General features: G+C 39.5%; 1 protein-coding gene and 1 long non-coding RNA gene across 5 annotated transcripts in view; one reads left to right on the top strand and one right to left on the bottom strand.

The window, feature by feature from the left end:
* Nucleotides 1–1,373: 1,373 nt before the first annotated feature.
* On the top strand, nucleotides 1,374–5,320 carry LOC309366908. Its single transcript, XR_014166908.1, has 2 exons — nucleotides 1,374–1,596; nucleotides 1,635–5,320. It is a non-coding gene; the product is annotated as an uncharacterized lncRNA (long non-coding RNA).
* AKT3 (AKT serine/threonine kinase 3) overlaps nucleotides 5,141–14,299 on the bottom strand; it is a 111,244-nt gene continuing 102,085 nt past the window's right edge. For 2 of the 4 annotated variants that reach the window (XM_081905828.1, XM_081905829.1), the window contains 2 exons: nucleotides 13,413–13,515; nucleotides 5,141–10,714 (listed from right to left, as the gene is read on the bottom strand). In XM_081905828.1, the coding sequence (XP_081761954.1) occupies nucleotides 10,629–10,714; nucleotides 13,413–13,515 (189 nt within the window). In that variant the 3' untranslated portion in view covers nucleotides 5,141–10,628. Of the gene's footprint in view, nucleotides 10,715–13,412; nucleotides 13,516–14,299 lie in introns of those variants that run through there. The other 2 variants (XR_014166900.1, XR_014166901.1) reach the window with 1 other exon arrangement.

Below are 14,299 nucleotides of genomic sequence, written 5' to 3'. Positions count from 1 at the left end.
GACAGTGGACTGCCCCCCTGCTGAAAAAGTTTGCTGACCCCTGATTTAGAAGCTTGTGTCATTTAATAATTTACTAAGCACCTGAAACATAGCCTTTGTGTATTAGAACTATATTTATTTTATGATCCATTTGAGATTTCGAAACTTTTTCCAAAAATAAGAACATAAGATGTTTTTCAAAATCAAATTTTATTATGGTTCAGAGACAGGAAACTTTTAAAGGTGTATATATTGATCCCATGACCTCAGCTGCAGGATTTTGCTACAGTAAGACAACCAAGTTGTTGAGGACTTCAGTAAGCATCTGAGATGGATAGATATCATTTAAACAATACTACTGGGCAAATGAAATACTGGTGGTGATCTTTCTCATGGTTTATAAATGGTCCCACTGCAGTTAATCTTCCTTTCCCACAAATAACATCAGTCATCCTGAACTGAATAATTTTTCCTGCTAAATATACTTACATGGACATGTTCTTCACTTTTATATCTCAGGACTCTTTGGTTTAAGACTGGTATCTCCTTAGTGCTGGTTCATAGTGTTGTGAGGCCAAAAAAGCATAATGGTCACAATCTTTGTTGCTGCCACTCAGCTCCAAAGCCAGGAGAGTAGGGGTTCAATTGAAAGAATAGGGCATGCGAGTGCCAAGGTGTTAAACCTTCACTTCCCAGCCTGTGGCTTACCTCTCTGCAGTCCAACCAGGACTGGTATTGGTGCTGAAGCTTGTAAATACCTGTCTCGGAAGGTGACCTGTTTGTAATTTTCTTGTTGCACCACAAAGACATTCTATAAAAACTGTTAGTTGTCTGGGAGAGTGTTGCCGAGTAGAAAGCGACTCCCTTTTGCTCTTTAAATCAGCCCGCCACCTCCCCACTTTGTACGTGCTCGGTACAGACCTGCATTTAAAGAAATGGGTCTGCTGCAGTGCATCTAAGTTTGGTCCTTAGAAGGGACCTTGCAAACTTCTGCATCCCTGTGGCATCCATCAACCACAGCAAGCACATGCTGATGTCCCTCCATCTACCTCTCCCTTATCTGATGAATTAATAAAAGAGATCGCTTAAGAAGGAACCACTATTGGCCATGGCTGCTGAATATTGCTACGGCCTTCTCTTTTCTTGCCAGATTTGAGCTGCATTAGGGAGGTAAAGAAGAAGCTGCAAGACTACTTTCATGGTTTCTCTGGTGTCAGCTGCTTTTCTTCTGTACTTCCCCTTCACAACTTCAGGCAAAAACAGCCGTTCCTCCTGTCTACTGGAAAAACCAAAGTTGCTGCAACGGTGATTCTTGGGCAACCTAAGTAGCAGCTTTCTCCTTTCAAGAAGCATGACTAGAAGGAGGCTTCTCCTATAGATGCCTGTAGCATGGTGTTGCATAAACACTTGGCGCAAACAATCTCTTGTCTTGGTTAAGATATCAGAAGAGCTCTTCAAGATCACATACTCCTTTTGCTTCTGGCTTATGTGCTCCTACTTCTCTCCCTCTGTCTGCGCTAGATTAAGTCTGCACTGATTTCATTACTAATTAGTTAAATCAGAATTTGAAATCAGCTTCCAAACTTAACATCAAAATCTGGTTTAAGGCTAGCAGTAGTTAATTGTTAGCTTAGTGCAGACATAATGCCAAGCAGTCAGCACTGGACAGGGGGAGTCAAAGGGAGATGAGGAACAGTATGTGAGTTCATTGAAGGAGAGTAGACAGTCCAAATCTCTTAAATATATTCAATCTGTACCAAACCAAGGAGGCTGACAGAGGAACATTTATCCAGTGGCAAAGCAGCAAGTTCTGGGTTGCATGTCATTTTTTAAAAGCTATTTTTTAAATAAATATTAAAATGAAAGTTATTAATTTCCCCAAGTAATATTTTTATCTCCGATAACTAATTGTAAGAATCCTGCAAAGAATATTTATCAGTAGGTGTTACTGATGAACACTAAACCGTGTTCAGAATCAAAGTCTTCGATCCTCAATGTTTTAGATATTTTGGTAACAAACCTAAAGACTGACAACATTTTTGCTTTGAATATTGATTACCAAGGCAATAATTTCATTTCAACCTTATAAATACATAATAAATATTTATTAAATACATGTTTTAAAATGTTTCTTAATGTTATCCACCCTGAGCTTTCAGCAAGCAACAGGGTGGGTTTAAGAAAAACAAGCCAAATAAATAAAGGTGTACATGCTTGACAGAAGTAAACAGAAGACGTGTAAGCTATGTCATTTTACAAAAATAAAAATTAAAAATGGCTAAAGCAAACAGCTATGCAATTATTAGAATTCTCTCGAGTATTAACTCAAAACAAATTCTTGAGCTCAATTTCAATCTACATGTTTAAGAGGACGAGTTCCACACTATTTCTGCCTCCTGTCATCAAAAAGGACTTAATAGAGAACAATATAGAGAGAACACATATAACTAAGGCACAATCCAGACAAAGTTTAAGGTGTGTAGTCCCATTGATTTCAATGGGAAGTTCAGCACATGCATAACCACCTGCCTTCCTCCTGGAACACAACTCTTATCACTGTGCTCTTCTTAACAGTTTGTCCCATCTCATCTAATCTCGCTATCTGCCCTCATCCTTATCCCCCTCTCTTTTAAGCTAACTAGCTTTCTAGCTCTTGTCAATCATCTTTCCAGTGACTTGACATTACTTACACATAATGTAGCAGGTGTGGAAGTTTCTGCACAAACTCCTCTTTTTCCACTGGTATCAACTAACTTCCTATAAATTCACTGAACAGTAACAGAGCCTTTGACTCTCTCGCTTTCTCTTGGTCTTCTAAAGCATTCTACTGCTAAACTTCCTATTCTTCCATTTTGCCACCCTGCTAGATGTCTGCCTTACATAACCAACTGCATATGCTGCAGTCATTGACTGTTGAACGTGCTGTCAAGTGATGCCGTCTGTTTACCACCATGACATCACAGATCAACCACCTCACATAGATGCCAACTCAAATACAATGCATATCAATGGAGACAATCCACACATTCAGCTTAAGAGTAATAACCCAATGAGATCAATTGATAAACAAGAATGTGTGAGCCAGCCAAATGGCCTGTTTATGCCTTAGTTACTTCTCACTTTGACTAGTGTAGACTCTACTTGTCTTCCCCCTCCCCAATCCTGATTGCTTTCACTCTGACAAAAACTCCGTCAGAATTATCAATGACTAGTTACAGGCAGCCGATCCAACTACATTTCTGGTTCTTCTATTGGCTACCCCTCATCCTTAGGAATGGTTTCTCTTTCTAGCCAGTGCTAGATCATTTACTTATTCAGCATCATATATACCAGTTTTGCAATTAATTTCAAATGTGGAGCCATCTTGTGAATTGGACATTCCAACATGGTGTGGGGGTATGTTTGAGGTTGGTGTGAACATTAAAATTTTTGTTGGAATGTTTTATTATTAGTGTTTTAATGTTCTTATTTCCATTTCAGGTGGGCTAGTTGATGTTGTAACTATCTAAAACTGAAAGTGATAATGCCAGAGACAAAAATACTGTACAATAGTCAATGAATCAATTCAAAGGGTGGGTGGCATTGAGATATAAGCTACACTACTTTTAAGAGTGGTAACTGTCCATCGCCGGTCAAGCCTGGAATTTTTAGTTACTGTGTTGGCTATCAGATAGCGATAGTAAGGCAACACAAAATGTAGGTTATGCTACAGATGCACAAATCTCAGACAGTTAGAAAAAATATGGATAGTCAATTGTGTGATGGCTAGGTTTTGTTAAGATGTTTACACTACATTATGAGTGGATGAAGTGCCCGCAACATTCAAAACGGAATTGCTGACTGAAATGTACTGTGCTCAGGGTTCCTGTTGAATTTGTCTCTTCACATGTGAGAAGGTTGGTATCATTTTACGGAATTTTTATATTGTTATTGTTTTGCTGTTTTTTTATCTAATTCTACTGTAAGACCTCTTGATTCTAAAGGAAAAGTGTAAGAGAAATTTAATTAACCGAATTTAACATAGCAAAATTATTTACTACAGTCTCAATATTTTAATAATTTGGAGGTTTATACATTGTATCACTTAACTATTTTACTATGTCTGTAGAAATATAACCTGTTCCATTAAAATAATTATGTAAATATCAGTAAACTTTGAAATGAATTCTAAAGATCACAAATTATTTCTGGACCTCACAGACCAAACACATGATAGATACCATGTGTATTCTCATATGATATGGAAACACAACAAAATGTTTAGTTTTTACACTTCTGCCCTGTTGGAATCGATGCATTTCTCAAGATGGTTCCACATCTTCAACTAAAACAGTTATGTTTTCTACAGTCTTGGAAAAGCAAGCATTGTCGGAATTATCAGTTTTCGTACAGTAATTTCATTTGTCACCCCACTTACTCTTGTTCTGATCTTTTATGCTCTCCATAACCTTACTTTCTCATTCTTCTCCAAGTTCCCATCCATATCCTTTGCCTAGAATCTTTCATTTTGCACTTTCTCTATCCTTTTACACCTTGAATGTTTTCCTAAAATAAACTCTTACAAATTCTTTTTGTCCCTTAATAGCCCTTCTACTCGTTATCGTCCTCCTCATTATGTCTATCTACAAACTTTATAATAAACCATGCATCTTTTTGTGTACTCTTCCAATTCTTTATTATTTCCCCCCATATTACCTGGACTGTGGGTTTTTTTGGACAGTGAGTATCTTGCGCATCACTAGCACTTGGTGTATGATTTTAGTTATGGAATTTTCAACTGTTTGAAAAGAAAAAACCTCCATAAAGGAAGGCAGCAAGTTATAGTAAATTTCCAATAAACATAAAAAATTGAAATCAGCTAACAATGCACATAGCATTATTTGTCAATTATCACAGATATGATGAGAATGTACACACATCAGAATAAAATTTTAGAATTGCTTTTAGATGGGCTGCATATTACGATATATACTTTTCTAAAGTATACCACAGCACTCAAGATATCTGCAGTAATTTGCAATTGCAAAGATATTGCTTTTTAAAACCATTTTCATGAAATAAAGTTGCTCTCAAGTCATAGATAAAACTAAAAACTCTTTCGTTGCAACCTTTATACATGTTTGCACCTCAAAAACAAAAGCAACAACAATAAACACATAAGTAGCAGATTGACATAGTGCTTTATTTAAGCTGTCTTTACGAAGGAAAATAATGTGCATCCCTATCATATATGTGTAAAAATACTAAGGATGTACAGTGTACAAAAACGGCTGTTGTTATTTCACATCCTTGTGGGTCATATGCTTAAGGAAATAAACAGTTTAAGTATGACCAACAGTAATACGGTTTCTTGGATTTTTTAGCGTCTGCTTAATGTCCTTAACCATAGGACTAGATCTGTCATGGGTCTAATGAAAGAACTAGCAAGGTCAAGAAATTTCACAAACTCTAAAGCTACAGGGAGGTAATTCAATTACCATTTTTGAGTTTTTATTTAAATAAATACTTTACATTTCATGCTTGCCTGTAATGCACTATACCAGGAGCAAGATAAGGAAATTCTACTGTAGACGGTACAAACAGTAGCAGCAAAGTGTGTACATTGAGGTGTAATATAGAGACCCTGCAGTTAGTAAGGAAAAACCTTACGTTTGTACTCTAGGAAAAAGCACATGGCCTGTGCAAGAACTGCCAGCTTCAAGAAGCAAACAAACAAAAACAATTTGAAAGTTTTATAAAACAATACTGGAATAGAGGCTCTGCGATTAGCAAAGATGTTTTGGAAGAATTGTTAGTATGGAAAGCAAAGTTTGTGTGCAAAACTGCTAAAACATAAATAGAAATGACCTATTTCCTCAAAGGTGGCTGCAGTACAAGAGGGCACACACAATGTCTTGGAAGCCAGTACAAGCTGGAGTCAACAAGTCTGAAATGTACTATGTTTTTTTCAAACTCCTGTCAAAGTCTAGCCAAACTCAAGAGGAAGCTGTGACGAAGCAGAAGAGAGCTTTCAAGAGTGTATTTTAGCTGCAGCTTTGATTGATTTATGAGTATGAATTGAAGTTTTCTCTCAACCTCCAAAGGGTCATTCCATGTAGGAACATGAACTCAAATATCATTTTTGCTTTCTTTTCCCTCCCCACATTAAATGTAACTTAAAGGTACAAAGTTCTATATGCAAACAATACAGTAAATGCAGACAGCTGACCTGAAATATCAAGCCACCTTTAATGCTCATCAGGCCAACAACATGGGTTACAGTGGGCTGCAGCCAACCTTATGCAAGCAGAAGTTCACTGCTGCCACAGTTCAGTTCTTGCCACATCCGAGCCCAAGGCAGAGGAAAGCTCAAGTCAGACTTCCACTTGCACAATGTGGAATACAACAACAATGACCTGACCTGACAGGTGGCCCTATTAAAATATTTTTGATGCTATTTGGAGCCTTCTTGAATTGACAAAAATAGTCAGAACAAGACTATTAATTGACATGCCAAAACTTATGCCTTGTATAGTCTAGGAACATATGTAATTCTGTGGGCTAATTTGTAATAAATTAGAGAAAAGTGACTAGATATAAATTTCTATGGCATTCTCCTCTGTAGTATTCTGAGGAAGAGGTTTCCCTGCACCTTCCTCTTCCTCACGTCTAGATCCTCCCGTCAATTAATGAGACGGCAGGGAAAGCTTGGTCAAGTGAGGAATCCAAAGCGGCGGCGTCTTAGTACGTAGTACAGAGGAAGAGTGATGGTGGCAGGGACTATGGAACAAAGCTGAAAAGACTATTGTTTCCTAGTCTCCAGTTAGTGGCTAGATTTCAGCATGGTGTTGATCTCTTTGCAACAGTGGATAAACCTAAGTTCTCCATACCATGACCTATGCTGAATTGTGAAAGAGGCGTGCCCACATGACAGCCAAAAGGGTAACTCTACAAATCTTCCATGATTTTCCTAAGCTTGCACCCCACCAAACATTCAGGACAGCAGTCATATAGATATGTATAATCTCCTGACAAACAAGAAACTATTTGCACCTGTCAAAACCTGTCCCAAACCTTCCATTGCTAGCTACCCCTGCTCTGAAGATGCCAGGAACAGCTGGACTGCTTTTTTGTGGTGCCATAAATGCACTGGAGAACAGATTATTTGAAGATCAACATTATGATACTTGCCAAACTTCACTGAAGGGAGCTTTTATAAACATAAATGGAGAATGACTACCCCCAAAGGATGCATACATACCTGCGAGCAAATGCATGTAAAGGAATGCCTCTGGAATGGTACAGCACATCTACTTTAGAAGGATGGTCTGATTACATCCATTTGTGAAATACTATGGGTGACGCCCAACATAGCGTGAGCAGACTTCCCTTTCCGCCACCATCCCATCCTCCTGAAATCTGCTGTATATGACCTCCCAACCCTCTAGAGCAATTTCAGGGGCTGCAGGAAAGGGTTATCTGATACACCAATGGTATCCATGCTGCTGGCAGATAGCCACTGTTGGATTGCACCCCGTGTATTCCCTAGCCAATCCTATGACTGAGCTGATCAAATAACCAGCTATCCAGCACCTTAGAAATCGACACAAGGCAAGCTACGGGGCATACAACAAAACAAGTGCAATGCATGCAAAAATCAGTGGCATGTGTCTTGGAAGAGGAGTCCTATGTGGCAATGAAAGCAAATAATATTTTGATGAGTAAACACTTCCAGTCTTGTGTCAAGGCTAACTTCAACTGAATTAACCAACATCACTGCTGGTTTACACAAGGAATCCATCTTTTTGTGTGTTTTATCTATTTCATATTCCATCTCCAATTCAATGACTAAATAGAGCAGCCAAGCCTGCAAATGGAAACCCCTATTAGAAAGTTACCATTATCTTTCTACCAGCCCACAGAATAAGAGCTTGCTTATGTTCCCAGACCAACAGGCTGCCATTTCTGAAATCAAATATATTGCTAAGGCAAATGCACTAATTTTTAAATGGTCATTAGAATGAGAATTTGAACGATTTGGACAATTTTACTGTGTTTTTCAAATTGTGGAAGTGGGACAACATGGAATGACTCCCACACCACTTAACCTTTTGCATGGATTTCAATAGCTTCTATAAATAATATTCTAACACTGAGATATAGCAGCTTGATAATTTTGTTATATCTAAATGAATATTTATATGGATTAGGAAATATTTAAGCTATGGAAAGGCATACTTGTTCCTATCCATCAGGGCGGTTCCATGTGCAGATCCCATGCTTACCTAAGAAAGGGTCCTGCGCAGGGAAGCGATTCCACATCTAACCCCAGGGCTGTGCATGTGGTGCCCCTTACAAGATTAGGCTGGTACAGATCTGACACACAGATAACAAGTGGTGTTAATGCTTTGATAGGGCTGCTCATTTGATTGGAGGCAAAGGTTAAAGAGCTCTTCTCTCCCCTTTGCTGCACTAAATGGTGAGGAGAACTTCACAACTGACTGCACTGTCCATCTGGCCAGCAGAAAAATTCCTGCATATAAGAAACACAGGATCGGGACCACCATAAATATTATCAAGTGATCACATTTGGTATACACTGGTCATAAAACAAAAGTTCTGTCTAGCCACTGAGTCATTCTGATTGTTTGTTACTACTTCGGTGTCACAACCTCTAACACCAAGTGTAGACGTAGTTATATTCTGCACACCATCCACTCAAGAGGTGTCCATTAATCATGACCTACTGTGGTGCAAAGATACAATAAAATCTACTTTGCTTATGGAAAGTATGTGTTTGTCTTAGCTGCCTTCATAAGATGCCTACATGCCTCTTGATAGCCCCGGCATGTCCCACTGCCTGCAGTGGTTTTCATTCCAGGACATTGAAATTCTCAGCATCAAGAGGCTAAGACGTCTGCATGTAAATATTATTTTCTTCTCAAAAGTCATGTACACATTCATACACAACAATCGTAAGACTAAGCTAAATCACAGTTTGTTACAGGAGTTGAAAACATAATGAAGCCAAGATACTTTGATGATAACCCCACGGAGTGGCATTCGGTGATGTCATTACCACTGGCATGCAATGTTATTACATTTAGTGGCTCATTTGGAAAATCCCAACTCCCAGCCCCAAAGGCTGTATTAGAGATTGCCTTCCCTCAACAGGTTTACATCTTAAAAGAACAAAATAATGGATTCAAATATCCTAGTCAATAAATATGATGAGAAAGGTAATTCGGTACAATGACAATGTTATGTCCGTTGTGGCCAGAAATCAAACATCACTTTTAAATGGCTGTTCCCGTCAATCTAATATATTGTTTGAAATGTTATAGCACAGGGGTGTTTGTTGTAATCATTGTGGACTTCGTATCACTGAAAAGTTCAAGTGACTATATCAGACTCCTATACCACATGGAGTAGAGAGTGCATGGCGCTGGGGTTTTCTCTTGACAATAATGAAATGTTTCCACTACAGAAACCTGATTCAAAGTACAGGGTACACTTTCAGAGTCTTGTTAACATCTTCACATGGGAGAAAAAAGTGCATTATTTTGTTCAGCTTGTACAGTCCTTCCATACTTTACAAAATAAATTTTAAGCCTCTTCTAGGATATAGCAGCATTTGCAAACATGATACATACAATCGTCACTAAAAATAAATACTATTGAAGTGTAACAAAAATAATTCCGTTAAAACACCTGAAGAAAAAAGCTAATTCACAAACTCAAAAGTAAAAACATGTAAGGCAAACTCCTGTTTACCTTAGTGTACAAATTTTGGTGAAAAGCGATGTTGTTATGCCTGTCTACATTCTTCAGCCTCCAAAGGTGATGTATATCGACAAAGAAAAAGAAAAGTATGAGAGAGATGCAAATCATAAGACCTTAAAACAACTTCAGTTGCTGCTTTTATGTCTTAAATTCTTGCATTTTAAAAGTTCAATTCTCCATAATTGCACGTGAATCTGGAAGTCTAAGTGGAGGCTAGGTGATCCCAGCCTTTTGCTTCTTGTGTAGTATCCAACAGTAATTAAAAAATAATATATATATATATTTATATATATATATATTTATATATATTAACAATTATAAGTCCTTCTCCGGAATGTTTTCATCCAGATGTTAATGGCAAGTCTGATTCAAGTGATGATATGCCTACCAAAAGCTTTGCATATATACACCACCACCTTCTACAATTCCTTGTTCTGTCCAGCTCAAAGAGATGTGAGAAATCATCACAAACCATCGTATTTTTTTCTAGAATTTGATTTGTCTTCTAGAAGTGAGGAATACGTCTCAGATCAACGTGTCTTTTAGCCTTTGCTCTGAGAAGACAAGAGAATGATAACCAGCTGTGCACAAAATGCACCATTGAGAATTTGTCATCTAACACCACAACATTTTTGGATTGCTTCTTACTGTTACTTTCATGCTGAGACAGTGGACAGCAGTAACAGCAGGGGACCTTAGACCAATATAAAATGTCATGCAGATAAATCAAAGAGGCTGACTGGTCAGGAAGGGGACTTGTTCAATTTGGAATGATCTCTGAAAGTGCTCTGCTATCCTAAATAATAGCAAGTACTGGTGGTGATGTCAGGAATCATTTTCAGTGATAAATCTAATATGACCGTGAAGCAGCAGAACAAAACAACAAGCTATTCCCGTCCACTTGCAGAATAAGAAAACTGGGGGAAATGTGGTCGTCTTTCGTTGTCCATGCAGTCCATACCATCTTCGTCATCTGTGGAAGGGAAGTTTAAAGGTAGTCTCAGAAAAATGCTTTTCTCACACAGTTAGTTTTAAAAAATAGTGTTTTACTTTGATATATTTTGCATATATAGCCATGTATTGTAAGTGGGGAACCCGCTGTATTAATGGAGCTGTGTGTGCTGGACAGGGTCTTAGTACTGGAACCTACAAGATTTGTGTCCTCTGGTTTAACAAATACAGAAACAATACAAGGAATCACTTCGCAGATTTCAAGTTTCTTTTTCCAAAGAATTTCTGTACCATTCATTCTAATAGCCGTTTGAGTTTTCCCATACTTGTGCTTATGCAGCTAAAAGCATAGCAAACACCCAGGCACAAAAGAGAGTACAAAAACATCTTCTGGGAAGGGAACATAAGAAGGGGGACCTACAAGAACCCCAGCAGAGGGACTGGGGGGCGGGACTCAAAACTGGGAGACAGAATGGTGACTGGAGAAGATAGAGAGATTTTTTAAAAGTAAAGAAAGGACCATCTCACTTTCTGAGTAAGTCACTTCCTTGTTCACTCTAAAAAGCTATTTTTAAATGTCCCAAGGGATGCCAGAGCTGCCCACAGAAATCTATTGAGAAAACTCAAGATTTCTCTGTTGAAGGCTAGTGTTTCAACCCCACTCCTACCCTCCAACAAACCCAACACACAGCAGCAAATGCTTAGTTCTTATTCAATGTGTTGTTGTTGTTTTAAAAAAAGCCTGCTGATACAAATTCCAAAGTGGCTAACTCTTCATATTGCAAGCTAGAAGGGGCTGCAGCTGGGAGAGAGCTGCTTATGACAGCTCTGCAGTGGAATTCACTACAGGGCAGGCTTTCAATGGTTTGCCACAACACTGAAGGGGGATCAGAATCCTACTGCAGGCTGGGCTGAAGTTGGGAGAAAACAACAACCCTGCAGTGCTATCCACTCTTTTTATCTCAACGTTGTTGGTTGGACCGCGAGAGTAGGACACAACAATGCCATCATATAGCTCACTCTTATGCGTGGAGCATGTGTGCGGCTCTTGGGGGCTTTTCCCGAGGAGGGAGAAAGGCTGCCCTTCTCCCTCCTCAGGAAATGCTCCAAGCGCTCTTTAAAGGGGGCGCTGCTCTTGGGGGAGCCTTAGCCACGCGCAGCCTCTCGTGGGCAGGGGATGAAGGCACCGCTTTCCCGGGAGAGGCTGAGCGCGGCTAAAGAAGAAGCCAGGACAGTGAGCGGGATCCCGCTGGCTGTTCCAGCTTCTGGCTTAGCCACGGGATGAAGTCTTCACAGGGGAGCGGGGAGCCTTCATCCCGCTCCCCTGCGGAGGCTTAGTGCAGCTATCCCTGGCTTTTGCGGGGGGTGGGGGAAGGGACAGAGCGTGCGGCTCTGTCCCTTCCCCCACCTCCCAGAAAAGCCCCCAAGAACCGCACTCCCTTTAAAGAGCGTGTGGCTTTTGCCAGAGGAAAGCCAGTAAGCTTGCCTTCGCTGAAGCCAGGAGGGCAAGAGGGATCGGTGCGCACCGATCCCGCTTGCTCTCCTGGCTTCAGGGGTAGCCCCGCAAAGCCTCCTGAGCGAAGATGGAGGAGCGCTCCCTCTTAGCTCAGGATGTTTTGCGTTGCTTTCTTATTTCTTGTTTTCCTCCCCTAAAAACTAGGTGCGTCCAATTGTCCGGTGCGTCTAATAGAGCAAAAAATATGGTAGCTCGTGACAGCTATAGAATTTATTGTTAATATTGCAGGTCAGAAGTGGGGTTCAGGTTGGATACCCAGTCAAAAATTCCCCATGCCTCTCAAGTTGCACTAAGGGTCAATCCAGTTAAATTTCTCCCAGGCCAAATCAAGCAAATATATTTTCCAGAAGCCTCGTGCTCCCCATGCACACTGGTTGTGCTTTTAAATATTCAAAAAGTAAACAAATATTCCACATGAAGTGAGACAAAGTGACTTTTGTCTTAAATTATAACTTTTGCTTCTTTTAAGCCCCTCAGCCGCAGGTTCAGGTTACATGCGCAGACTCACAACAGGGATACGCTCCCAACATTTTGGGATGCCACTGAAATTCATAAAACAATTGACAGGAAAACTTAAAGAGAATATATTCCATTAAAGTTCAGCAATTTATTCTGCAATATCCTATAATAAAGGTAAAGGCTATTTAAGCAAATATTTATTAATTAGACCTTTAAGCAGAATAAACTAAAGCATTATGTTTAACATACAACACAAATGTTGAGAGGTTCTATCAGTATAGTTCTTTAACATGCTAATAAAACAATGCCAAATGAATGCCATGTATCAAACAGTTACTCATGTTAAATACGCTGGAGCACTGCTCATTCCATGGAAATTTCTGAGTGTTTCCTCATTCATTTTTATTAGAGTTGGGATAGGAGCCCAAGAAAAAAGTTTGAGGAGACAGAAAGTGAATTCAGGCTCCATCATGGAGTGCCAGTGTGTCCTTAATCCTGAAGTGTGCATTCTTCCGTTACAAGAACATCATTTAGGAGAGACGCTGCAACCACACACCTGAAGGATGTGATGCTGTTTCTTTGCTGGCAGAAAATGGGTACATACTTTTGTAAACCAAAAAAACTTTAATAAAAATACATTTTTAAAAAAGAATGGGTACGGTATGTAAATTTCATTTTTCATAAAAAAAATTCTCTAAATCCACAGAGACCCTTAAAATGCTATAAACGTTTTTGAGATACTTACATTTTTCAGGTGGTGTTATTGTAATAGTCTGAGCAGTAAACTCTTCATCAAAATATCTGGTGTCTGTCTCAGACGTCACTTGAGGTTTAAAAGGAGGGACAAGCTGAAAGAACAGGGAAGAAAAAATGCATTAAGGAATACGAACACAATAAAGCTAAAAACAGGAGTATATAAAAGAGTACATGAAGCTCTTCTGGCCCAGTAGCTAGAACAAAGAGCTGGTACAACAATGATCCTGGATTGAAAGTCTACCTAAAAACCAGTTTGTGGCACAGTTTTTGTTATTCTAGGTCTTGGAACTGCAAAATGAAAAAGCTGCTGGTCTGTCTGCTTCATGTTTATTTTCCTTGTGGTTGTATATTGATATTTTGACTATTTTGTTGCCCACTCTCCTGATCAGAGCTGCTTCAAAGTTTGAGCATCCTCTTCCTACTCTGACAATGTCTATGAGCCACCAGCCACTCTGACAATGTCTATGAGCCACATGCCCTGGAGCTTCTGACATAGTATCACTCCAAGGCATGTCAGGAAAGTGACAGCCCACAGACCCAGCTCGCTGGCACAAAGGACAGCACCCATCTTGTGATAAGTAAGAAAAGAGCAAGGCCAGGTGAAGGTAACATCAGGACCTGCTCCAATCAAACTGTCTCCTTCCCAGTTCTACAATAATAGATGCAATCAGCCTTGTGAGAAGGAAGAAGGGCAGGAAGTTCCTCAGTTGATTCTTATGATATAGTGTCAACACACATTCACACAGACATTTCATTTTTTGCCTTCTGTACAACAGGAATGTGTGGCTGCTACGAGTATCTTCACGGGGGAATAGAACATTGTCTGCAAAATATGGCAGCACTCATGATCACATGTTTAAATGACTAAGTGATTTA

This window comes from Podarcis melisellensis, assembly GCF_964234715.1.
Source record: "Podarcis melisellensis genome assembly, chromosome: 3".
Lineage (NCBI taxonomy): Eukaryota > Metazoa > Chordata > Lepidosauria > Squamata > Lacertidae > Podarcis > Podarcis melisellensis.
The sequence above is the reverse complement of the archived record's forward strand: the minus strand, read 5'-3'. Positions and strand labels throughout refer to the sequence as shown.